The following is a 26,700-nucleotide window of genomic DNA, read 5'->3' on the forward strand; positions in this document are numbered from 1 at the left end:
AGGAGATAAGGAAGAAAGAGTAATTTAGAGGGAGGGTAGATTAAGAGAGGAATTAATCCTAAACAAAACAAACTAAGAATGTACAAAATATATTTCTAGCAGCTCTTTTTGTGGTGGCAAAGAATCGGAAACTGAGGCGATGGCTGTCCATCAACTGGGGAACGGTGGAACGAGTTGTGGTGTATGAATGTGTCGTGTACTATTTATTATGCTGTAAGAAAGGATGCAGGGGATGTTTTCAGAGAAACCTGAGATGTCTTATATGAACTGATTCAAAATGAAGTGAGCAGAGCCAGAACAGTTTATGTGATAACAAGACTAAAAATAACTTTGAAAGACTTAGGACCTCCGATCATTGGAATGACCAGCCATGACTCCAGAGGGCTAGTGGATGAAATGTGCTAAAGGTGAAGGACTCAGAATGCTGAAATACACACGTAAATAGTCACACATTTATGTATGTGCATACGCAACATATATGTACGCAATACACAATATATATGTACACATGTACACAATGCACATACACGTTGTGTCTATGCTCACTCCACACTTGGTGAAGGGAGGGAAAGGTGGGAGGGAAGGAAATAGGAAAATATGGCCCTGTTGACCTTAAACACTCCCTCACCTTCTCATTCCCCACCTGGTGTGAGGAATAGGGCGGAGAAAAACGGGAGCGGTCATAGCCAACACCGAGCACCTCCTGTCCTCTGTCAGTCACCAGATAATGGCCCTGCAGACCTGCGACAGCAGAGGGACCTGGAGGAGGGCCAGGGCGCGGGAGGGCCAGCTTTACCCCCCAAATACGCGTCCTCAGCCCAGGAACAGGCAGCCCTGGAAGAAGACCGAGAGGAGGAGAGCCGCGGGGGCCTGTCAGCGGCGGCCAAGGAGAGAGACGAGCAGGATGAGCAGGGTGCAGTCCCTGAGTCCCCGGCCCCGGCCCGTGCGCCCTGGCCCGCCTGGCCGTGCGCACACGCGTCGTCAGGTCCACTTGGCAGCTCGTCTGGGTGGAGCAGATGATACCGAGAGCAGAACTTGTCCATCCACCTGAAAGAAAGCGTGGAGTTTAGAAACATCTGCAATGGCCTGTCCCGCGACTGGAGCGACATTACTTTGACCAGACTCGACAGCAACAGCCCAGTGCCTGAAGATCGTCATCAAGGAGCCGATCCCTTCTCTAGCGAGCCTCCCTGGAATTCCCGGGCTGTGGCCTGAGCCACCCTGGGCGGATTATCCAGAATCTTTTGGATCTGTGAGTGTGACTGACACGTGAATTCAAGCCCTGATGTTCTGGCCAGGAGCTTTAACCAGAGGGATTGTATATAGGTATTAATAGCAAAGTGAGCCTTAAACACCATTAGATCAGGCAGAATTGAGGACTGTCATTCAGACCCCTCAGAATCCTATCCACATTTAGAATCAGGAAGAGGGAGCTGGGATTGTCTAGGTGGCCCAGCGGATAGGATAGGGCTACGGTCCTGGAATCAGGAGAACCCGAGTTCAAAAATCCAGCCTGGCACTTGACACTCACTCACTGAGTGACCCTGGGCAAGTCACATTTGCCTCAGTTTCCTCATCTTTAAAATGAACTGGAGATGGAAATGGCAAACCACTCCAGTACCTCTGCCAAGAAGACCCCAAATGAGGTCACAGAGTAAGAAGCTACTGAACAAAAATATAAAATGTATATATACATTATTTATATGTAATACGATAATGCGTGTATAGACGTATGCATGTACGTGTACGTATATGTGTATACAGGTTTCTTTTGGCCGTGACCAATTTGGAAACATTTTGACCATGCATGTTTGTAAACAACGGTTTTGTTTTTCTTTTGTTCTCAGTGGGGGTGGAAGAAAGGTAAACTTTTTAAAAGAAGGTAAGTTCTTTGCAAGTAGAGAGTGTTTCATTGACCATATTTATTTCCCCAATGCCTGGCACACTGATAGGCACATAGTAGGCACTTGCTAATCCTAGTTGATTGACAGGGCCATCCTGTGAAAGGGTCTCACCATCAAAGGAGCACCCCCCTACCCCCTCCCACCATGTGTATACTTACAAATATCACTTAGGTTCACTCCTCCTCATCTCCCCAAGCACTTCAAAACATTTCAGTAATGACCTACTGTATTCAATTAAGAAGCATTTATTAAACACCTACTACAGGCCAACCACTGTACTAAGGCCCTGGTTACGTAAAATTAAAAAGACAGTCCCTAGCTTCAAGAAGTTTACAATCTACTGAAGTAGAGGTGGGGTGGGGGGACAATATGGAGACTCAAGTGAGTAAATTACACAGTATTAATCAGGCCCTATCATTTTGAGAGTAAGTGCCTGATAATAACTGGGAAAAAGCAGGATGGGCTTCCTGTAGGAGGTGGCACCTGAGCTGGGATTCCCAGGGAAGGGAGGGAGGAACGAAGGGAGGGAAGGAGCAAGGGAGGGAAGAAGGGAGGGAGGAGGGAAGGAAGGAAGGAAAAAAGGAAGGGAGGGAGAAAGGGAAGAAGGGAGGGAAGGAGGAAGAGAGGGAAGGAGGGAGAAAGGGAGGGAAGGAAAAAGAGAGGGAGGGAGGAGTGCTCTGGGACTGGGGAACAAGAGACCCCTCTTGTTCACAGAGGCAGGAGATGAAACGTTGCTAGCAAAGAGGCCAATTAGCCTGGAATGGAGGGTGTGAGAAGGCAGTCATATAAAACATCACCTTAGCTTTTGCTCTGTATTTCTTTCCATCTTCAGGCACTTGAGAAAAGTGAGTGTGTAGTTGTTTGGAAGGGGCATTTAACGTAAAGACCAGTTGCTTAATGTAATTCTAGTTACCTGCTATGGGGTGGGGGTGGGAACATTTGGAGATCCTCCTGTCTTTGAACAAAGACACAGGAAAATAGGAGAGGAGAGAAAACATGGCTGGGCCACTAGGATGGCACCTGTCCAGGGCCCCTTGGTGGCCAGCAGGACTGTGGCTAGCTCATGGTTCAAAGGACACTGAAAAGCCCATAAAAGGTACTCAGTGGCTATACCAAGGCCAGATGGGCTGCCATCTTGTGGCATCCCACAAGCCGACATGTTAAGTGAAGACAGAGATTGTCTCTCATTCCTTCCCTTTGAGATCAAAATATCTGAGGGGTGATTGCCCACTTGTACAGTCTATGGGTGCTTCTGTGGGGAAAATCAGGTGCAAAAGAACAGGCACAGGTACTGAGGGTCCTCACCTTAGCAAGAGTAGAAGTCAGAATACCTGCAGGGTTTTAAAGCTTACCTCGTGAATTTTTTCACCAACTCAATGAAGAATCTGGATGGTTGAGGAGGACCCTACTTCTCTGTTAGTATAAATTGGGGCTGCATCGGAGCCAGCCTGAACCAGACCATGCTATCTTAGTTGTTAAATTTTCGAAGTGAGCATTTACAACTCAGAAATCGGCAAATGCTACAAGGCAAGACTTGATTTATTAGCTGATTGTCTAGGCTTAAGGTGATGGAGGAAATGTTAATACCGCAGATTAAATTTAAAAAGGTGTTGTGGGCACATTCCTCTACCTCCCACCCCAGTGTGGAGAACAGGTTGTTAAACATTTACCAGCACACCCAGTGATATTTTTTAGTAGTCTAATTTTTGTATGACTGAGTCATCTTTTGGGGTCATGTAAAATTAGGAAGTAGAATGGCAACAGGATGAGGGAATGTATATTCAAACCCTTCAGCTAGATCAAAACCAGGCACAGGCATTAATGGGAGAAAGTGGAAGGGGCAGGGACCTGAGGTAAATTTGCCTGCATGGGAGGCTAGGTCCTATTTCTGCCTTCAGGAGCTGGAGCAACGTGAGCTCGGACCACCACCTGGTGGCTTACACGGAGAATGCGCTCGCCACTTGTAGTGGTAATAGAAAAAGCAGGGTGTAAGATGGGAGCAGCTGTCCATTTGCAGAATTAAGACTGGAAACAGAAGGGAACTAGGTTGTGGAAACCCTTAAGTACAAGGTTGAGGAGTCTGTATTTCATCCTAGATGCAACAGGGTCAAAGAAGGTGGGATGCCACAAGATGGCAGCCCATCTGGCCTTGGTATAGCCACTGAGTACCTTTTATGGGCTTTTCGGTATCCTTTGAACCATGAGCTAGCCACAGTCCTGCTGGCCACCAAGGGGCCCTGGACAGGTGCCATCCTAGTGGCCCAGCCATGTTTTCTCTCCTCTCCTATTTTCCTGTGTCTTTGTTCAAAGACAGGAGGATCTCCAAATGTTCCCACCCCCACCCCATAGCAGGTAACTAGAATTACATTAAGCAATGGTCTTTATGTTAAATGCCCCTTCCAAACAACTACACACTCACTTTTCTCAAGTGCCTGAAGATGGAAAGAAATACAGAGCAAAAGCTAAGGTGATGTTTTATATGACTGCCTTCTCACACCCTCCATTCCAGGCTAATTGGCCTCTTTGCTAGCAACGTTTCATCTCCTGCCTCTGTGAACAAGAGGGGTCTCTTGTTCCCCAGTATTTTAATGTATTGCTTATAATGTCATCTCTCGGCAAACAGCAGTGGTTTGGGGCTGACCTCAAAGAGCCTGGTCTTCTGTTCCCTCTGATGGGCCAGCCCCTGAACGGGCCCCATGACAGAAAAATGAAAAAAGCAGAATCCTTGGTATATCCCTAAAAGTCATTTTGCTCCCCTGCAGGCTGTTAGAAGCTCAAAGTAATCTACCGTCCATTAACTCTTAGCAGTTCTAGGAGGACCCTTCTCCAGTTGTTTGACCTGGCTTGTCCCACTCTGGGATTCCCCACTAACTTGGACAGGAAATCAGAATCTTTAATAAACATTGTTCAAACACTGTTTTCTGAATAATTATTCTCCTACCCATTTTTTGGACCCATATTACCAAAAATGTCATTTCCTGAAATTATTTGACAGTTTATAACATACGGCTTAGAAATGATAATTCAACAAGCTTACAAGTAAAACACATTTATTTGAACATACATAAATCCACAGAGGGCCCTGCGCCTCTCTCTGAAGTCCTGGCCCACATTCACTCATTGGGGAGGGCATAGATGATGGGGTTCCACTGGAAGTTTTACAATCACAGCTTTTCTTGAGGAATTTACACACTATTGGGATTCCAAGCCATTCTGTAGAACCAGGTCACCCTGGCCACTCATCTGACTTGTCTTTCTGAGGGACAATCTAATTATATATTAAGCTACTATCACCATACAAAAATGACAGCTTAAGAGCAGGAGACTACCGAGGCAAGGGAGAAGAGGGAAAATCAGCATTCTGGGTTTGGCAGCTCTTTTTGGGTCCCAGCTTGGGGCAATACCACCAAGACCTTACAAGGAGGCGTGCTTACAGGCATGGATAAGCGTGTTTGGGCATGTTCTGTGGCCCAAGAAACAACTCGCTTGACAAATGAGATAAAAGGATTCTGTCATTCTAAGGAGCGTAGAAAGTAAACTCCAGGAGGGCAGGGACCATCCTGCTTTTGTCTTTAGTTAGCACAGTGCCTGGCAAAGAGGAAGCTGGGTGATGCTTTAGGAAGCATGCTATGATTCCCACCCGAGCGCCAACCCCGCCCTGCTCTGCCACTATGATCAGGATCTGGGGAACTCGCCTTCCCTCAGTCCCAGCTGTCACCCTCGGCCCAAGACTGGGATCCCAAGCCTCTCCTGGGGTACCACATGCTTGAAGAACTTAGTGGGCCAACGAGTGGAAGACTCAGAAAAGAACAAACACCAGATGCCAAAGAGGACTCCTGTGGGCTCTACAATGATGAGTCCCATCAAACACCATTCATTCATGGGGCCCACCATTACCCCTGCTCTTGTTCCCATGAGCTATGAGCTGTAGCCTGGTGGTTGGCCCCAGCCTCCTGTCCTGCCTGAAGCCTCCCCAGGGTCCTCCTGATGGCTCCCGGCTCGGCGTTTCTATAAGAAACATCTTCCCCCATCAATGACGGTGGAGACACCACATAGACGCTAGCTTCACAGTCCCCACGGACTGTATGGTGACAAGAAACAGAGAGCGATTGGATCAAAGGTTATGAAGTGAGGAGAGATCAGTTCTCCAGAGATCTTGAGGAGACACCAAAGGTAGCAGCAGAGGATGCACAATCTCAAGTATTATTATTTTTTGGAGGCAACTGGGGTTAAGCGACTTGCCCAGGGTCACACAGCTAGTATCTGAGGCTGGATTTGAACTCGGGTCTTCCTGACTCCAGGGCCGGTGCTCTATCCACTGCACCACCTAGCTGCCCCAATCTCAAGTATTATTACTAAAAATAAAAAAAAACTGAGTGATTGTTAACAGACACCCAAGTGCATGTCTAGTTTTTCACCTTCGGGCTGGAGGACACATTCGATCGCTCGGGGCTCAGAGAAGCAGACAGGCTTCCACAAGCGATAAGCCGTAGGGGACGCCCCTCCCCCTCCCCTTTGCCATCTGGCTGACAGTTGCAGAAAATCCAAGGCCCTGTGGTGCCAGTTACTGTTCGGTTTCCATGCTTTCGCAAAGGCTGTCCACTATGCCTGGAATTCCCTCTTTTCACTTCTGCCTCATGGAATACCCTTCTTGAAGACTCAAGCACCACCTTCTATGAAAAACTCTTCCTGACTACCACCCCCACCCTCACCCCTGGCCTAAGACACTAGTCTTGCAGCTCCCTAAAATCCTTGAATTTTGTCTAAATACATCGTCTTTTCCCTTCGAATGGGAGCCCAAGGGCGTAACAGCTTCACTTCCATCTCTGAATCCCTAGCCCTTTGCACAGTGCCTAGCGTAAATGAAAAAGGCAACATGGCATAGCGGACAGAGGCCCTGGCTTGGAATTAGGGCACGAGCTCACCACCTGCCTCAGACTGTCAGCTTTGTAACAATGAGGCAAGTCACAAACCCGCTGAGAATCTGGGTAAAGAAGGGGTTGGAGCCACGGGCCATTTTGCAGATGGCCCCATGAGAAGCATTGGCAGAACAGAACAACCCTGTTCAATGACCCTCCGATCATTAATATCAAAAGAGTCATGAGAGACTGATGTCCTGGAGGACGTCCAGCCCTGACCGGACGCCTGCCTGCAGATGGTGTCCTTCCCTAGACCGTGGCTGAAGCTCCTACCCCAGCCCTGTGGTCACTCCAGGGTGGGACAGACCAAGTGGAGTAAAACCAGACTGGGATGTGCTCATCCATCAGCACACGTCTTGGGCAGACGCTAATATTCTGCCGGACCCAGAAAGATGGGGGAAAGAAAGGAGGAAGAGAATGGGCTGGACACTTTGGGGAAATCACCAAGTCCTTTTATGGACTCCATGTTCTTCTCTTTTGGTAGCACACACAGCAACAAGTCACACAACAGTCTCAGAACTGGAATGAAGGGCGATGGAGAGGTGCACGGTGGGGATCGGCAGGGGGCTGCAGCACTTGATACAGAGGAATATGCGGAAGGGTCAAGAAGAGCACTGGATCACCCAGCAGGGGTGGAAGGGGGAGGAATTACCATGGATGGGCAGCTATCAACTCCTTCTGATTGTCATGAGAACTTCCCTGGGGGTAGGCCATGGGAGGGCTGGGGTGGGGATGGGGTACAGTCTGCACCACCGCTGTGGCCCCAGCGACCATGCCCCGGTGTGCTTCATGGCTCCTGGGTCTGACTCTCCGCTCCTAATTTCTAAGCTCTGTTGGGGCAGGGATGTCTCATCCTGCTTTCCTTTCCCCAGTGCCTTGCCCACAGTAGGCACTTCATGTGTGTAGTGGCCCTCCCCGCTCCTGAGTAACGCTTCTGAAGGCCCTAGGGAAGGTCTGGGGATCACTAGGCACCCTCCCCACACCACTGAAACCCCCTTCCCCAACCTCTGGGTCCCAGAGTTGAAGGTCAGGTTTTCCTCAGCCCCCAGGCACTGTGATTCAGAGTCCTGCCGTTCAGCCAGGAAGCTGGTTCTGGTTACTCTGGGCTGCTGATTCTGAAGCCTTCCTCGGCTTGCCCCTGCCCCACCCCTTTCCCCCTCTTAGGCGTAAGCACCAGGGCCACGTGAAACCTTGCTTGCTTCCATGTTAAAAAAAAAAAATTTCACAGAAGCGTTTGAAGAGCCACAGGCAAGTGGATAAAGGGGCGGGGGTTCAGTGGGCAGCCTTGAGGGGCCAGTGAGCTGGGCCTGAGCTTCACCACCCAGGATGTACAGCAGATCCCTGTACCCAGCAAGGGGGCGGGCGGGGCCTTAATCCCAACCCAGGGGTCATCCAGAAGAGCCCCTACTGATGCCCACCCTCCTCATTCCTCCTCCTTCCTAAAGACCCCTTCTCAGATGCAGCTTTTGCTTCAGTCCAGATCCTACCCCACCTTCCCCCTTGCCTCCACATCCACTCTTGCTAAGAGAATAGGGGAACTCAGATCCTACTGCACCATTTTTCAGTTACACCTCCCTCGAGGCTCACCCTGAGACACAAATGGGAGTCAGGAAAACCATCTCCCCTCCCCCACACCCTTCCTCTCCCCAGCCATGTGCCTGCGGCTCTGAGGAACAGGCCTTGGGACATGGGAAAGGAAGGGGAGGGCTGAGCTTCCTGGGGCTCTGGCCCAAAGAGACGCTGCTGCCCTCCCTTCCTCTGTCCATTTGTCACTGTCCATGGCTGCTAGGGCGGTGTCCTGTACAGCTTCGAGGGGGACGAGACTGCAGCCACAAGCCTGATTCTGATGGCCGCAGATGGACAATGGCCAGGACTAGCTCAGATGGGCTGGACCCAGCAGGGGCATGGGCCCAGCACTGGGCATGGTCTGCTGTCGCGGTCCCCCGTTCTCCCAGCTCCCCACAGAGATAGCGGCACACCAGTCATTTCCATGAGCATATATTACACAGGTGGGAGGGACGGGCCCGGGGCCCAGCAGCTACGTTCTTCTCAGAAGGTCATCATGCGCCAGGGCACAGTCATGGGGTTGGTGCAGGGCTCTCGGTGACACAGTCTCTTCACGCCCAGGGGGCTGCAGGTGCCCTTTGCACTGGGGGGCCTGCTTGCTGTCACCAGCAGCATCAGGCACCTTGGTGCTCCCCAAAGCTAGTTCTTCCTTCTCTGCCCAGGGGCACTTGGGCTCCCAAGGTGAGCAAGGGCCAGGGCTGAGGCTAGGGGTGATATAGGCCAGGGGCTGGGAAGGGCTGGTGAGCTGTGTGGCCTGGGTGTGGCTAGGCTTGGAGGGCCCCTCTAGCTTGGACCCAGGTTGAAGGCTCAAAGTCACCTGGGACGAGAGCATGTCCCAGCTGTGCCCACCCTCGCTGAGGGTGGGCACCTGTAGGGGCAGAGGCCAAAGCTGGATTGGGCCTGAGCTGCTCCCGGGGGCTTGCTTCAGGTGTGGACTGGGGCAGTGGAGGGGGCTTCCTGATGGCCAAGGACAAAGTGCTGCCAGTGCTGGCTCAAGACAGGGCTGGGCCTGCCTGTCACCTTGGGGGAGTGTGGGCTCTGTGGACGTGGCACCCCAAGGACCCACAGAACTCAAGGAACCCTGAGGAGAGCCCTGGGCACCAGGGGAACCAGGGAGTGCCTTGGCCCCTGAGGCCTGACTCTCTTCAGACACCAACTGCATCACAGTGCCTGAGGCAGCTTCGTCAGCCAGTGTCCTAATCAGCGTGCCAGGGGTGGCTGGAGGCAGCCGAGCCCTGCCCCACGAGTTCTGGGGCACACAGGGGTTTTCTTTGGCACTCTCTTGGGCCTGGTGAGCAGGAAGGAACTTGCCTATGTCCCCTCCTTCTGGGGTTGCCTGTGGCAGGGCCCGGTAGGGCCCCTGGCCTCGTCCATCCTGGCTATTCTCAGAGCCATCATCATCTGTGTCTTCCTCATCCTCCGAAGAGTCCACCTCACGGATAGCCTCCTGCTTCTGCAGGGCCTCCCGGCGCTCAGCTCGGTCATGCCGGATGGTGCCCAGGCTGCGTGAGGCTGCCTTGGGGAGCGGGGCCTTGTCTCCCGGGTCACTGGGCAGCACCAGCTCCTTCTTGACCTCACAAGGGGCCAGGTCTAGGCTAGGCTTGCGGGAGGCACACAACTTCTTCTCTGAGGCCCCCAGGGCTGCCCCCAGCTTCTCAGCCGACTGGACCCTCTTTAGGAGTGGGGAGCGTGGTGGCTCAGCACTTTTGGGCCTTGAGATCTGTCGGCCCAGGGGGGGTGAGGAGTGCAGCTTTCCTGGGAAGGCAGCAGGGCTGCTGCTTAGGGCATGGCCAGGCAGAGGAGATGGGGAACGCTGGGGAGATGTGGCCTGAGGAGTGGGCGACGGAGTGTGTGCCAGGGGGGACAAGGGGATGCTGCCTGCCGATTTGCGCCGGGGTGAGCGGTACTGTCGCTGCAGCTTGGGGGCCAGGCCATGGAGGGAGCTGGGACGGATGTGGCCAGAGCTGGCTGGAGAGTTGGGCACACTGGAGCTGGGTGAGCTGCTTTGGGAGGAATTTCCACCTACTTTGGAGAAAAAGTGAGAGAGAGAGTGAGCATCAAAAACAAGAGGAGCCCAGGGAGAAGCCCAGCCCATTTCCTGCCCAGGATTCTGCCGCCCATCCTCCAACCCCGGCTCAAGATGGTGCCACAGGGGGCTCTGGTACCAGCCCCAGGTCTGGTCTTGCCCTTGACCTCCACAAAGGGGGGGTCACAAAGGCAGGGGCCCCTCGAGGGGAAGCCCAGATCCCAGGTACCTGAATGAGAGGCTTCGGGGGCCGCTCGGTAGCTCTGGGTTGGAGAGCGTGGGGCCAAGCTGTGGCTGTGGCCATGACCATGTGTTGGAGAGCCAGGCCCGCTCTCTCCAGAGGACAGGGAGCGACTGAGAGACGATAGGCTACGGCTCGTGTGCAGCAAAGATGCCTGCTTGGTGATCTTCCGAAACAGGGAGCCCCTCTTCCTGCTGCCAAGAGAAGGGCCACAATGCTGCAGGTGTGTATGGGAACAGGGGCCCAGGGGTCAACAGTCAGCTCTGCAGGGGTGGTGCGTGCGCGTGTGTATGTGTAGATGTGTGTATGGAGACAAGGGCCCACATGTGAGTTTGAGTGTCTAGGGGTTGCGGACACAGGCCTCCCTGGGGTCAGGCCTCACCCACCTCTCAGGTCCATCCTTGCCCCTGCTCTTCCTGTCTCTTCGGGCCATCTTGGACCTGTGGCTGCCCTTGCGTGCAGGGCCCACTCTGATTGATGTGTTCTCAAAGGGCGTTGTTGAGATGGAGACCTTGTTTCCGCTCTGCTGGGCACAAGGAAGGGCAAGGCAGTTAGGAGAAGTCCCTAGTTCAGTACTGACCAAAGGAAAAGAGGGCCCTATTGGATCTGGGCCAGAATTGAGGGAGCCTCAAAGATAATCTCACTTTACAGAAGGAGAAACTGAGGCCCCCAAAAGGAAAAGTGACTGACCAAAGTCAGACACAGAGAGTTCAGGTGTGGCCAAGTGTGCCCTGCCCCTGGGTGCCTCCTAACTTTTGGGAGGCCATCACACCAGGGAGCTGTGAGGAGATTGGCATCTGCAACAGCCAATACAATTCCAGGCTGCACTCAGAGAGGGACGTGACCACAGCTCTGGAGAGTCCTGGGAGCCACGTTCTATGATGTGGCCAGGAGGGCAGGGGAACAAGGAACAGCTGGAGGAGTTGGGGATGACCGGCTGCAGAGGGATTGGGATGGCCACATCTAGGGTCTGCAGGGCGGTCAGGCAGATGAGACCTGGCTTCTAGTATTCTTACAGATACAAGTAAGATTCCCAAAGGCCTCGAATCCCGGGGCCAAAGATGAAATGGGAGCCAGGCAGGGGCACAGGCGGCAGTTTCTTCCCTGTTGCTGCTCAGCACAGGCAAAGTGTGTGGAGGAAGAAAGCTGACAGCTGCCTAAGAAGGGGGGGGGGGCGGGTCTGAGAATGGTTGGATGCAAAAGTGTGGATCAGAGCTGCAAACACAGGCCAGCGAGAGGACACCTAACAAAGGCCCAGAAGATTCTACTTCCCTGGAATCTAGCAAGCTGAAGCCAAGGCTTGGGAGGACTCCCCAAGTCAGAGACTGTGGCCATGAAGAAGGACAGAGAAGACTAATAACCGAGACCCCCAGAGGTCTACAAGGGACAAAATACCAGAAAGGAGCCAGGAGGGAATCCAGGCACCAACAAGGGACCTCACAAGGATGAAGCCCAAGCCTGGCGATCAGGCGGCCATCTATCCAGAAGGTAAAGAGGAAGGGTGGGGCAGAGCACACGGGGGAAGGGCAAAGGAAGGAGGAACACAAGTGATTTTGTCACTGGAGTAGTCTACTGACCACCTAGGCAGAAAGAGGAAAGAGATGAAGTTTGGCAAGCAGCTTGCGGGCACTTCCGCTGCAGGGCTCTGGCCGTTTCACCCTTCAGAAGATGGAGGATCAATGAGGGGGAAAGCCTGGGCTGGACCCGAGTCTCCCAGCAGGCAGGAGTGAGGGTGGACATGAGGGAATCCTAGAGGAGGTGACCCCTCCCTCAAGATGTGGTGAAAGAGGAAACACACCAACCTCCTCCCCCTTTGAGAAATATTAAGAAACAGGCATTTCTCCAGGCTGCATTTTCTCCATGTGCCTGAATGCTGCACCATCATCATCATCATCACTCTAGCTAACATCTGCAGGGCACCTACTATGCGCCAGGCCCTGTGCTAAGGGCATTACAAACATTTGCTCGTTTGACCCTCACAGCCCTGGGAGGCAGGCGCTCTTCTTACTCCCCCTTTACATGAGGAAAATGAGGCAAACAGAGGTTAAGTGACTTGCCCAGGGTCACACAAGTAGTAAAGGCATGAGGCTGGATTTGAACTTGGGTCTTCCTGACTCCAGGCCCTCTGTGCCATCAGCTGGTGGGCCAAATTTCTAGGAACATGACACCCTGCACTGAAACCTTTTTTCTCCTTTACTAAAAGCCTAAATATCTCTAAAGGGGCAAAGGATTTAAACTGAGAGAGGAGCTGCTGTCCCTGAGACGGAATGAGGGCAGTGAGCACCATGACTGCAGCAAAGCCCAGATGAGGGCAGAGCCAGGTCTGCACGAGGACCCTAAGGGCAGCCTCCCTTCCCCTTCCTGGCGGAGCCACCAGGGCCCTCGGAGAGCCCACCTGTCATCCACACCCGGCTTCAAGGCTGCATCATATCGTGCGATTTTGTGGACTGTTTGGGAAGATGATCAATTCACCTAAAAAAAGCTGGGCCAGAGAGAGAGCTTTGCAGAGACCTCTCTCTGCATCTCTGGCTCTGCTTCTGTCTGTCTGCCTCTCTGTGTGTCTGTCTCAGTCTCTCTTGGTTGAGATACTCTGAATAATTCATTAGAATAATTAATGAATTGTCCCTGGCAGGCTGATGCCCCCTTGGCACAGTGCCACCTTCTTTTTCTTCCATACTGAGTACAGTGTGGCATGTGGCACCCTAGATCTGGGGAAAGCAGATTTCACAGGGTTCAAAGGAAAGAGAAGATCCTGTGAGCCAAAATCAAGAGCTTCACAGTAGTCAGCCCATCCCCTGGTGGCCCAGCACTTCCCCTCCCCCCAAAGCTCCCCAAGACCCTGTGGTTTCCCCATCCAAGGCCAGCTCACAGGTTCGAGGCCTTTCCTCACCTTCAGAATCAACTCCACCACCTCAGTGTGCACCAGCCCATGCACAGGCTCGCCATTGACGTGCGTGATGAGATCGCCCTCCCGAAGTCCCGCCTCACTGGCCGGGCCCCCGTCCTCCACGTGCTGTCTCCAAGAAGAGACCAGCTCTGAGCTCTTCCCTGCCACACGATCCCTGGGAGCCCTAGGCTTCCTCAGCCTCCCCTCTACCATCACCAATGGTCTCCTGATGGCCTGGGATGACTATGGCTGCCTGGGTCACTCACTGCAGGGACAGGCAGGGGAACAGGACAGTGTGGGTGGATGGCTTGGGCCTACCACCACCCTGGGACAACAGCCTGACCCTCCCTGCCCTAGGATCCCCCCCCCCCCCCCCGCTCTCAGGCAGGCCCAGCTGGCCCACACAGACATACCCAAACCATGTGTTGCACGGTGTAAACATCAGTGTCCCCCATATAGACACGGATGGCTCGCAGGGTGAAGCCGTACTTCTTGGCAGCTCGGTGAATAACAATGGGCGGCTTCAGGTTGCTGATGGCTGGAGAGAAGTCTCTGCTTGGGGATGACTCTCGGGATGAAGGATTGGATGACTGGGAATGGGGGGACATCGGGCTGGCCAAGGGGGAGCATCCATGGTGGTCTGGAGCAGAAATATGGGCCCAGTAAGTCACCTCCCTGCCCATCCCACCCACCCCCTCACTTCATGCACCCCTAATACCCACAGGCCTCAGCTGCTGGAGCCCACCCCAGGGCACACATGCACACGCACACACCTGCCATCTACACCCAAGAAAACAAAAAGGGAACAACACCTGTAATCTGGAAAATGGTTCATACCCCAGATTCAGGACAGGCCCTGAGCTGCTGTGGTCACTCCCACAAAATCGAGGGGTAGAAAGGTATCCAGCCTGTCCAGGCCCCAGTCTCTCAAACCCCATGACACACATGCAGGATCACAACCCTCATGGTCTCCTATGGTCCGGAAGCATATGCGCGCACACATTTACAGGGACACATGGACACGGACACACACACACACCAGCATCCCTCCGGTCATGGACCCACAGACACATGGAGGAAAAATACCTGGGCTGGCCCCGGACCCTGGACTGCCCTCACCTGAGGGGATGAGAAGGGACAGGGCGGTGGCCGAGGCTGATTTGATGACTTTGTTGGCAGGCCTGGGTGTGCGCTTGTCTCCAGACTCTCCGGACAGCAACCGGTGGCGTGCCCGCCGCACAGCCAGGTCACTGATAGCCTTGGGCGTGGAGCTCTCCAGGCCTTCCTGGCTGTTCCGGCGGCCTTGCTGGGCACAGACGCTCACAGGACTCCCACCTACAGGGGCAGTGGTGACAGAGCAGAACCCCCAAGTAAATCCCTGATGATCTGAACTCTGAGCAGGCACCTTGAGAGCTGCTTGGCTGAGCCCAGGGGCAGAATCAGGGGATGGTTACAAATGTCTCAAGAGCCTCCGGCTAAGCTCTGCTTGCCATCCCCACTACAACCACAGGGCGGTTCTCTGACAGGTGCCCCACCCCCTAAAAAGACTTTGGCATTTTGGGCAGTCACTGGGGGAGGCAGCACTGGACCTGGTTCCTTGTCCCCCTGGGCCTTGCGCTCTCCCAGCTGCTCAGAAGTACACTCAGCGCCACCCTCTCTAGGCTGTGGAGTCAGGAAAGCTGCACCCTCTGTCAGCTGCTGGCTCTGCCGGGGGCTGCTGCCTGCCTCATCAGATGCGTCTGGGAAGCGGGGTGCATCCAGCACCCCTGAACAACGCCGCCGCACCCCAAGAGGGGGGCTGGAGTCGCTCTCCGTATGAGAGGACTCAGACACTGACAGCCGCTTCCGCAATCTGTAGGGGAGAACAGAGCCTGGGTGCGGATTCCCTCCCTCCCTAGGGAACACCCTGAGGCATTCACGAGCGGCTCCCCCAGAATGGGCTGAGCTCCATCTGGGGCCCAGCGCACTGTCTCCCTCCCCTACACTGGGCCCCCCTGCTCACATTTCGGGGGAGCCAATCACCCAGCCTCGATCTTTGCCCTTGAGGCCACTGAGGCCATCCAGCTTGTCCTCCTTCTCCTCACTGAGGCTGCGCTTGGTGGGGGGCGGGGTCCTGCGCTCCTCCAGCAGGGAGAGTCTCTCCAAGCTGCTGTACACCTACAGGGCAGGCAGAGGTCAGGGGATGGGAGGCTGGGTCAGCAGAGCCAGCAGCAGAGGATGATGACCGAGGGCCCTCAGGGGAGCAGGGGAGAAGAGGGTGCCTGGCAGTCATGCCAGATGACAAGGACAGTTTGCAACAGAGAGGGCCCAGGGGAGCTTCCTCCTCATGGATCCTGCTGACAGGGTGGCATGACTCCCCTTCCAGTGCCTTCTGGGCACCCCTAGTCTTGGGATGACCAGCCCCAGACCCCATACCTTGCTAAACCTCGGGGAGCATGAAGAGAACTGACGGATCTCCACATGGTCATCTTCATTGGCATCATCCTCATCCTCCGAATCCACATGTCGGTAACGCTCTGAGCGAGCTGGGATAGACACATGGGCAGGCTGGGCTGAGGAAGGGGTCGGCTCTCCTAGCAGAGGCCCCAGGGGAGGGTGGTGGTATAGGGCTGCCCGGTGATTCTGGGCATCTGGAGCCTCAGAGGGCCAGGGGCACCGTGGACTCTGACCTCATTACAACCTGCTGCAAACAAGTGTCCCCATCCCCAACCCAGGAGCACCCTGGGGAGGGGGGGGGAAGCAGAGCCTGGTTCTTGGTGTTGGATGATTGGAGCTTAGAAGGAGGGGAATCTGATTACCCAACATGCCTGGCTGGGTACTAGGCCTCACACAGGGTGGGCCTCCTGGTGGGATGGGCAGAGGAAGCAGGGAGTTGAGGAAAAGGTGGCTTGGCACTCAGTGGGGCCAGGCTCCAAAGCAGCTACAGAGAGAGGAGGGGGTCTCACTCACAGAGTCTGGAAAGCCAGACCTTGTCCTGGCTCTAACACTTTCTAGCTCTGGACAAGACACATTCCCCTGAGCTGCCCCTGCCTTATCTACATGGGGATGGTGAGAGAAGAGCTTGTGGGCCTGAGTGGGCCGAGATGAACGACATCCTTGGGTCCTGAAAGAGGCAGCAGTACGGGGGAAGGCTGGGTCACTGCCAGGGATAGATGAAACAAGAGAGGAGCCAGGAGGGAGGCAAACATTGGCTCAATTTTCCCAGAAGGGAAGAGAACCAAGCCTGGAAATTAGAAATGGTGAGCATGACCTTGATTTGTGGGGAAAGTCTAGAAAGGGTCATGAAAGAGTGGGTTGGTTAGGAAGCCAAGGATCCCCACAAGCCCACGTGGCTCTATTTACACCAGTTCAGGAAGGCCAGGCTGCACAGGGCTGCTAACCCAGCATAAGAGGAGTGTGCTGAGGATGGGGCTGGACAAAGCATGGCGGGCTACTGGAAACATGCTAGGTGAGAGAAGAATAAAGTGGATTTGAATCCACTTTTGATTTGAAATGGGCAGGAGGTCTCCAGTGGAGCGCCCTAGGGATCGCGTGTGGCTCAGCACCGTCCCACATATTTTACAATGACCTGCAGAGAGGCCTAGGCGGCCAGCTCGGCAGACTGGCAGATGCCCAAGTTGGGAGCAGGGAGCTGACACAACAAGTGAGTCAGGATCCAAAGGGAACTTGGCAGGCCCTGAGAACTAGGCTGGACCAAGGAAGACGAAAAATAGGGATGACATGTGGGGTATAGCAAAATCAAAGCCCACATCTGGAACACTGTGGTCAATTCTGAGAGCACTGATAAGCTGGAGACCATAAAGAGGATGGCAACCAGGGTCAGGACTGGCCTTGAGCCCAGGCCATGGGATCTGCTGAAGGAATTGGGTGCGCTTCCTCTTGTCATTACACTGGCCTTCAGGCATCTGGAGGGCTGTGCCCGGCCCCAGAGGCAGCACCAGGAGACACGGGGGTGGCCCTTTGGTGGGCTTGCCTTCATGAGGCTTCCTTTCCTGTGTGGGCTGGTCCAGATGCTGCTGAGCTCTGGCCAACTCTCAAATTCTGGGATCCCATGAGCATGGGGACAGGAATCCTTGGCCTGGCCATGCTGGGAAAGCAGAGACTTTGTAACTGGAGAAGGATTGCCAGGACTAGAGGAATGAGGGTGGCCTCTGGTGCCCCGAGATCTCCTGAGCAAGAGAAGCCCCCACCCCCACACAGGCCACAGCGGTTCTGGGAGAGCATCCCAGGGCCCCAAGAGGCTCCATGAAGCGGGGGGGTGCCCCCGCAGGCTGGGATGCCTCCACAGCGCCTACTCAGTCCCAGCATAAAAACAGCACATAGCAGGAGAGGGAGAGGTTGGGCAGAGAACGCCGGACCTGCCATCATGGGAACCCTTCCCAGCTGTGGGACCCTGGGCGAGTCACTTTCCCTCTATCTGACTCAGCAATCTCAGCTGTAAAATGGGGATAACAGAGCTGTTGTGAGGATTGAATGAGGTTGTGCTTGCAAAGTATCTAACCAACCTGGTGGCACTACGAAAACACTAGTCACTTCTCCTCCTCCTCCTCCGGGCATGCAGTCACACCCCCAACCAACGGGCTAGAAGGTGGGGCTGACCTGAGCCGCCCCCCACCCCCACCCCGTGAGACACCAGGCCCCCAGGGCTCCTTACTGTCAAAGTAGCTCGTGTCATCCTCGGACTCCAGCTGTGGAATGAACTCAGCCTTCTGACGCAGCAGGCCCGTCCAGTCCAGGTCCTTGAAGAAACGATGCTGCCTCACCTCACTAGCGCTGCCTGCAAAGGGGCGCGATGTGGGCAGGGGAGAGAGAGAACCACCACAACCTCAGGACCAGTGCAGAAAGAGAGGGAAGCCGGGGGCCAAGGAGCCTGTGGGCCCCAAACTGACCAGGGTCTGTGTGAAAGTGGTCCACGACCCAGCCATACCAGATATTAAACTGTACTATAAAGCAGCAGTCATCAAAACTACCTGGTACTGGCTAAGAAACAGAGTGGTGGATCAGTGGAATAGGATAGGTACACAAGATGGAGAAGTCAACGACTATAGCAATCTGCTCTTTGATAAACCCAAAGAGGCCAGCTTCTGGGCTAAGAATTCACTATTTCACAAAAACTGCTGGGAAAACTGGAAAATGGTAGGGCAGAAACTGGGCATAGACCAATATCTTATACCGTATTCCAAAATAAAGTCAAAATGGGTTCATGATTTAGGAATAGTCTGATACTGTAAGCAATTTCAGAAAGCAAGGAATAGTTCACCTATCAGATTTATGGAAAAGCAAAGAATTCATGACACAAGAGATAGAGAGCATTACAAAATGCAAAATGGATAATTTTGATTATGTTAAATTGAAATGTTTTTGTATAAAAAAAAGCTAATGCAACAAAGATTCGGAGGGAAGCAGAAAATTGGGAGAAAATCTTTACAACTAGTGTCTCTGATAAAGGCCTCATCTCTAAAATATACAGGGAACTGAGTCAAATTTATAGGAATACAGGTCATTGCCCTATTGAGAAATGGTCAAAGGATATGAACAGGCAGTTTTCAGAGGAAGAAATTAAAGCTATCTATAGTCATATGAAAAAATGCTCAAAATCATTACTGATTAGAGAAATGCAAATCAAAACAACTCTTAGGTACCACATCTCTCCTGTCAGATTGGCTAACATGACAAAGCAGGAAAATGATAAATGCTGGAGAGGATTTGGGAAAATTGGAACACTGTTACAATGTTGGTGGAGTTGTGAACTGATCCAGCCATTCTGGAGAGCAATTTGGAACTATGCCCAAAGGGCTACAAAAATGTTCATACCCTTTGACGCAGCAATACCACTTCTAGGGTTGTATCCCAAAGAGATCGCACAAGTGGAAAAAGGATCCATATGTACAAAAATATTTATAGCGGCTCTTTTTGTTGTGGCAAAGAATTGGAAATCAAGGGGATGCCCATCAATTGGGGAATGGCTGAACAAGCTGTGGTACATGAAGGTAATGGAATACTATTGTGCAATAAGGAATGGGGATGATATGGACTTCATAACAACCTGGAAAAACCTACACGACATAATGCTGAGTGAGCGGAGCAGAGCCAGGAGAACATTGCACACAACCACAGATATATGGATTCTGTGAGGACTAACCCTGATAGACTTGGCTTTTCTCAGCAATGCAAGGTTCAAGGAGGACAACTCCAAAGGACTCATGAGAGTCTCCAGAGAGAGAACTATGGAGTCTGAATGCAGATTGAGACAAACTGTTTGCTCTCTTTTTATTTTCCCCTTTGTTTTTTTTTCTCTTTTGCTTTTGGTTTTGGTTTTGTTTCTTCTTTCTTGTGATTCATTCCATTGGTCATAATTCTTTACAACTTGACTACTGCGTAAACAGGTTCAATGGGAAGTTATATGTAGAAGATATATCGCATTCCATGCTGTCTTGGGGAGGGGGGAAGGGGGGGAAAAATCTGGAACTCAAAATTATGTGGAACTGAGTGTTGTAAACTAAAAATAAAAAAATCTTAATTATAAAAAAAATTAAAATTAAAATTAAAAAATAAAAAAAATAAAAAAGAAAGTGGTCCACATGACAAGCAGCCTTGTGCTTGGAGTCCATCAGCAGAGCCACACCCTTCCCTCACAGTCCAGCCCTGGCTGTCACCTGGAGCCTACCTGTGCCCATCCTCTCCAAGGGGTTCTGGTGGAGCAGCTTGGAGGTGAGGTCCTGGGCATCAGGAGGGAGGGCATCGTCACCCTCAGGCCACGCAATCTCATCTGAGGGGAAGAGGAGCAGGGATGTGTCAGGGGTGGGGGGGATGCAGAAGGCAGGTCCTGTGAGGGGGTACCCACCCTCCCCTGGCCCTACCACAGGTTGGCTGCCCAGCATTCAGCCAGAGGCTGCCGGCCGGGGAGCCTGCCTAGTGGGTATGATTGTTCTCATCCTCCCCTCCGAAGCTGTGCAGCCCAGAACCTACCACTGATCACTTGTCCAAACAGCTCCTCTGGAGTGTCCCCGAAGAAAGGAACACAGCCCACCAGGAATTCATACAGGATGATGCCCATGGCCCACCAGTCCACCGGCTTCCCATAGCCCTGTCTCAGGATCACCTCAGGAGCGATGTACTCGGGGGTCCCACACACCTGGCAGAGAAGGAGCACTACCATGGCTTCATCACCATTATCACTATTATGTTCATTTTAAAGATAAGGAAAATGGGCTTCAGAGGTAAAGTGTTCTTCCCCAGGTCACACAGCTAGTGAATGACCTGAATTCAAATCTTGGCTCAAACACTTCCTAGCTGTGTGACCCTGGGCAAGTCACTGAACCTCTGCTGGCCCATCTGTCCTCTGCCATCTGTCAAATGGAGATAACAACATTTGCCTTCCAGGCTTGTTGTGGGATCAAGTGAGATCCTGTGTAAAGCACGACACGGCAGACTTCCAAGTGCTCCCACCATTCTCATTTCAGCACCTGAATTCACAGCCAGCTCGAAGCCCAGGTGAGTTAAGGGCCCTGTCCCCCAGGCTCCAGATGTATCGGAATACCCACAGGAGAATCCTCTCCCTGAGCTGTATGAGGCTAGGTCCAGGATTTGAGTCAGGGGACCTGGGTTCTAATCCTGAGGGACTGCGGGCAAGTCACTTAACCATCTAGGACACCGGATCTCTTGATGTCTAAGCTAACTCCAGTTCCCAAGCTCCCAAAGTCTATCAAGGTTTACATAATATCTGACAATTTCAGTTAGCACTGGGCACCTGGGGGAAGGAGAAGAGGATGAGGAGGAAGAGGGACAGTGTGGGTTCAATACTGCCCCTTCAGGGCACCCCGCTAAACTGGGCCCAGGCTCCAGCCTCTAAGACAGGCCAGTGGTGGCAGGGCATCCCAGGGCTACTCACCTGCTTGTCCAAGAACTCCCGGGCATCCTTCTCAATGTGGCCCTCATACAGGTTTGTGGTCAGGCTCATGAGGCCTATTTTGGACAGCCCAAAGTCGGTCAGTTTGATGTGACCCATGGATGTTATTAGGAGGCTGGTGATGAAGAAACAAACCTGGCTCAGGCCTTCACCTGCCCTGTGCTAAGATGCTGCGCCCCATCTGCCATGTCCCACCCGCTGCAAGCACCAGCCAGCTCCCAACCCAGATGGCATCCGACAGACAATGGGGCTGCTCACAGTGGCCATGTCCAGCAGGCAGGAGTCAGCACAGGGCTGGCCGTCCAGACACAGCCCACCAATCCATCAGTACAGAGGCAGGAGCTGCCTGGCCAGGTGGCCAGAGAGGGTGGGGCCCGGGACAGCTGCTGGACAGCAGCAAGCTGGAGGCAGGGTGGGTGGGGCATCCCCCCAGAGGCTTCTTACTTGTCAGGCTTGAGGTCACGGTGCACAATACCATAGTTGTGCAGGTATTCCAACGCCAGCACCGTCTCGGCAAAGTACATGCGTGCCATGTCGACGGGCAGTGCCCCGATGTTCTTTAGCAGCGTGGCGCAGTCACCCCCTGTAATGATACCGCCCCACCCGCTCTGGGCTCAGACCCACAACGGCTTTGACACCTCCCAGGGTCAGTGTGAGATCCCAAAGATCTAAACAGAGCTCAGCCACAACAATGGCCAGCGGCCTTCCTCGGGTGCCCACTCTAAGACCCAGCAAAGACCCTTTCTTCAGGGAACAGTCCATGTGGCCCAGTGGATAGAGCGCTGGGCTGAAGTCAGGAAGACCTGAGTTCAAATGTGACCTCTTCCTAGGTATGGGACCGCTTTAGCTTCTCCAACTGTAAAATGGAAATCATCACTGCCCAGGGTTGCAATAGTAAAATGAGGTAACACTTGGTCTTAGCACAGTGCCTGGTATGGAGCAGGCCCTCCATAAACGTCAGTGACTCTGGCGGCTGGCTGGTGCAGTGGACAGAGCATGCACCTGGAATCAGCAAGCCCTGCATCAAATCCAGCCTCAGACCCTTCCTAGCTGCGTGTCCCTGGGCAAGTCACAACCTCTGCTTGCCCCAGTTTCCTCATGTGTAAAATGGAGAAGATGCAGCATCTACATCACAGGGTTGTTGGGGAAACAAACAGGCCATATCCCTTACGTGCCTCACACAGGAAGTGCTAGAGAAATGCCTCCCCTTCCCACATCGAATGCTGAGCATTTTGTCCCAGGCCACATGGCCCTTGACGTCGTTTGCTGCCCTCTGAGGATCCTTGTACCAGCTCCAGGAGACTCTGGGGTTCCAGCGTCACCCACTGGACCTCTCTTGGGGTCTTGAACTCAGCATGGCCTCAACTGAGCTCCCCAGCTCCCTCCTCCTGCTGAGGGTACTGCCCAGGGTCCAGTCACCCAAGATCCCCACCTCCAGGCTAACCTGGAGTCACTGCCCCTCCCCCCACATACAGTCTAGTGCCTGTCTCCACAATAAAGTCCAGATTAGTCCCCCTCCCCATCCCGGGCCCCCAGGCCCTCACCATCTGTCCCCTGGCCTGCCAAAGGAGCCTTTGAACTGGTCTCCCTGCCCCAGGGCCCAAACCACCTTTCTGGGGCTAGGCTCCCCAGGAACCCCATCTGAGGCCACCACCTGACAGCCCTAATGTACTCTCTGAGCTCAAGGCAGCTGCTCTCCAAAGTCTGCGCTCCCCACCCCACCCCCAGCTCCAGGCCTGGGCCTCTTACCTTCCACATACTCCATGACCATGCACAGGTGGCGTCGAGTCTCAAAGGAGCAGAACATGCTGACGACAAAGGGGTTCTCGGCAAAGGTGAGGATGTCACGCTCCACGAACGCCTGCTGGATCTGGTTGCGCAAGATAAGGTTTTGCTTGTTGACCTTCTTCATGGCAAAGCGCTGGCGGGTGGACCTGTGGCGCACCAGGAACACGGCCCTGCAAGGCACAAAGTGGCCTCAGGGGGATGACGCTGCCTTCCCAGAGGACCCCCTCATGAGGCTTGGGGCTTGGAGGGGCTACGGGGAGGGGGAGATCTGAGCCACAAGCCCAGGTCTGGGCCCCAGAGCCAATGAACACCGATGAAGCACCTACCATGTGCCAAGCACTGGGCCAGGCAGGTGCTCGGGATATAAGGACAAGAAAGGAGTGCACCAGGCACAGAGCCTGGCACGTAGGAAGTGCTAAACCAATGTTTACGGATCAACGGATAAACGGCATCATCCACACAAACACACGGTGCCATTTGAAGCTTTTTACAAGACAGCTGGATTGGCCGGGGAGGGGGGGTGGGGCGGTGGCGGCGGCGGTGCACTAACAGGTCAGGGAATCAGGAGAAGCTCCAGGTACCAGGTGCCTATATCTGGAAGGAAGAGATGGGAGTGGGGGAGGGGGGGCATCCCAGAGTGCAAACACCTAGAGGTGGGAGATGGCCTGGAAGGAAGGCTAGTCTGGCTGGACAGATGGTGAGGACTGGACCACAAAAAGAGGAGGAAGAGGGAAGAGCCCCCAGAGTTTATAGGAGAGCCCGAGAGGAGAGGCCTATGGCAGCAGTGTGGAGGCCAGCCCAGGGCGGCTGCTCCCAGGAGGCAGTGACTCCCGGCCTCTCACCCACAACACTTCTAGGTTAGTCAATCTTTGTACCGATTCCCACTGAGGACACTGTCCCCTTCCCCTGCCCCACTGGAAGGACCAGCCTCCCCAGCCCCACTCACTTGCCAGAACACAGGCTCTGAGCCAAAGCACGCCCCTGGTTCCAGCCACACAGAGCTTAGGACAGACAGCCTGTGGGGCTTGGCCCAGCCCTGCCTCTACATGTCCATTCCCTGGCCCATGAGAGAGGTCAATGATCCTGCACACCACTACACACTCATGCTAATCCCTGGGGGACCTAGAAGACCCTCCTGGAGGTGACCATGTCTGAAGGGGGATGGGTGCACCAGACAGGTGCAGGCCCAACCTGGGCAGAGACTCCATTGGCTCCAGGGCCAGGATGAACTGAAGCTTTGGAGAAGCCTGCCTTGACTCAACAGGACTACCCTCACCAGCTTCCAGACACTACATGCACTTAGGGGTCACCGGCTGGGAGTCTGACAGAACTCTGGAGAGCACACGAGTTGCGTCTCCCCAGGACTGGAACCAACTGGCCCAAAACCAGCCTGATTTCCAGGAGAGAAATGGGGTGAATTCTTCCAGCTCTCAGATGGTGAGCTGGGCCTCAATTCTAGACACACTCCTAAGACATTTTCTTAAAGGAGTGACGGGTGAGACCTTCAGAGAGGGATGGAAGCATCAATCACACTGAGGGCTCCAGCCTCTCTGACAGGGCGTCACTGGCCTGCAGATCCAGCTGGTCCCTTCTCCCCCCTAAGAATCAAAGCCTGCTGAGACCCTCTGAAGCACCTCCCTAACTCCAGGGTCCTGAGTCTGTCCATGGAAAGTCAGGGGCCCCCAGTCCTGCCTACAGGGCTCTGCTGCTGGGCCCAATCCATGCCAGGGGCAGGGAGCACAGACACCACACGGGGCCCATTACCCGTAGGCACCATTGCTGATCAGCTTGATCGTCTCAAACTCCTCCTCAGACGGTGTCTTCTTGGGCTGCAAAACAGCCCCTCGGCCCTGAAATCCAAGAGGAAGAAACAGAGGAAGGATGCTTTGGCTTTTCCCAAAATCTGATCAATCCCCCTGCTTCAAGAGGCAGTGTGCCCGAGGGAGGCCCAGCAGGGCCCTCTCCCAGCTGCTCACACACCCATCACAATGGGCCCACCACCCACTGGCCTGACGCTGAACCCTTCTTTAAGGGCCATAACCCCTAACTCCAGCTCCCCAAAAGAATGAATTGTCTGGCTTTTTCATGCCTATTCTCAGCACCTAGCAGAGAGCTTTGTACATGCAAGGTGCTTGATAAAGCTCACCCATTCATTCATTCACTCCCTCCCTCCCTCAGTCATTCACTCACTCACTCACACTCATCCATTCACTCATTCACTCACTCATTCATTCACTCCCTCCCTCCCTCAGTCATTCGTTCACTCAATCACTCTCATTCTTTCATTCATACTAAGCACCATTCCACCATCTCCCCATACTTACTCATTCACTCACTCACTCACACTCATCCATTCACTCACTCACTCGCTCACTCATTCTTTCATTCATACTAAACACCGCTGCACCACCTCCCCTGACACAGAGACAAGAGACATGACAATGGCCCTCATCCTCACATCAGGCCCCTTTGCTGGGAGTACTTCATCTCAGAAAGGTATGCCTGGTCCATAAGGGGTGGTAGGGCAGAGCAGCAAGAGTGCATTAGACCTACACTCGAATCCTGCTCAGACACTTAGAAGTCCTGTGACCCTGGGCAGATCATTTAACCTCTAGGCCTCAGTTCCCTCTTTGGTAAGATGGGCAGGGCTGCAGCCAAGTCCCTCTGAATCTCTGATCCCTCTCTTAGCCCCACCCTGCTGAGCCTCTGGCTACTCAGGAGGTTGAGCCAGGGCTCCAGGACAAGGGGGCAGCCAGGGCCACTCCAAAGGTCATTACCTCCACTGAGTCGTCTGTCTCAGGAGTGTCTGGGCTGTCATAGCTGTTTAGCTGGGCCATTTCTGAAGGGGGAGAGAGGGTGGGAGACATAGGCTTGAGAGTGAAGTTCATGTTAGTTCCCAGGGCCCATCCTGACCACAGGGCTCCTCTCCAGCAGTGATGGAGCAGAATCTGTTTGGAGTCAAGTCTGATAAAACCACACAACCCACTGCCCATGGGAGGAAGCCTGGTGGGAGGTTGGAAGCAGCTGGAGGTGTTAGCTGTGGACTGAAGGAGTTCCCACTGAGGTGCCTTTTCCTGATCTGGGTAGGTTCTGCCCACACACCAGCTGCTCCCAGAGCTAACCTGGGACCTTCATTCACCGAGCAGCTGAGCCTCCAGCCTAGCTCTGGGGAGGCCCAGGATGCACAGTGACATGACCAGGCTGGCACTGGGGGATGGCAGCGCACATAGCCCTTTTCATTCCAGGGAAGCGGTGTCTGGCTCCCAGGTGTGAGGTCACCAACCTTCTCCCTGTCCAGGAGGCTTCTCTCCTGACTGCCACAATCCCTCACTCCAAGGGGCCCATCCATCACCCACCACACTGGCCTGGGACCTGCCTTCTCCCTCACTATCTTGAGCCTGCTATTTCTGATCATCCCTTTCCAGTTCAAAGGGGACTCCCTGTCAGGAAATATGACTTG

General features: G+C 53.8%; 1 protein-coding gene and 1 pseudogene across 5 annotated transcripts in view; one reads left to right on the forward strand and one right to left on the reverse strand.

Moving 5' to 3' along the window:
* Positions 1–517: 517 nt before the first annotated feature.
* LOC118846685 lies at positions 518–1,148 on the forward strand (annotated as a pseudogene).
* Positions 1,149–6,214: 5,066 nt separating this feature from the next.
* The window catches only part of MAST2 (microtubule associated serine/threonine kinase 2), a 75,973-nt gene continuing 55,487 nt past the window's right edge, over positions 6,215–26,700 (reverse strand). For 2 of the 5 annotated variants that reach the window (XM_036753835.1, XM_036753833.1), the window contains 17 exons: positions 26,018–26,079; positions 25,005–25,090; positions 23,202–23,410; positions 21,897–22,035; positions 21,435–21,567; positions 20,513–20,678; positions 20,211–20,312; positions 18,198–18,320; positions 15,959–16,068; positions 15,546–15,700; positions 15,133–15,395; positions 14,630–14,878; positions 13,957–14,183; positions 13,547–13,669; positions 11,043–11,179; positions 10,645–10,850; positions 6,215–10,414 (listed from right to left, as the gene is read on the reverse strand). In XM_036753835.1, coding sequence (XP_036609730.1) covers positions 8,862–10,414; positions 10,645–10,850; positions 11,043–11,179; positions 13,547–13,669; positions 13,957–14,183; positions 14,630–14,878; positions 15,133–15,395; positions 15,546–15,700; positions 15,959–16,068; positions 18,198–18,320; positions 20,211–20,312; positions 20,513–20,678; positions 21,435–21,567; positions 21,897–22,035; positions 23,202–23,410; positions 25,005–25,090; positions 26,018–26,079 — 4,043 coding nt within the window. In that variant the 3' untranslated portion in view covers positions 6,215–8,861. The remainder of the gene's footprint in view (positions 10,415–10,644; positions 10,851–11,042; positions 11,180–13,546; positions 13,670–13,956; positions 14,184–14,629; positions 14,879–15,132; positions 15,396–15,545; positions 15,701–15,958; positions 16,069–18,197; positions 18,321–20,210; positions 20,313–20,512; positions 20,679–21,434; positions 21,568–21,896; positions 22,036–23,201; positions 23,411–25,004; positions 25,091–26,017; positions 26,080–26,700) is intronic. The other 3 variants (XM_036753837.1, XM_036753836.1, XM_036753834.1) reach the window with 3 other exon arrangements.

Source organism: Trichosurus vulpecula, chromosome 4 (genome assembly GCF_011100635.1).
Source record: "Trichosurus vulpecula isolate mTriVul1 chromosome 4, mTriVul1.pri, whole genome shotgun sequence".
Taxonomy (NCBI): Eukaryota; Metazoa; Chordata; class Mammalia; order Diprotodontia; family Phalangeridae; genus Trichosurus; species Trichosurus vulpecula.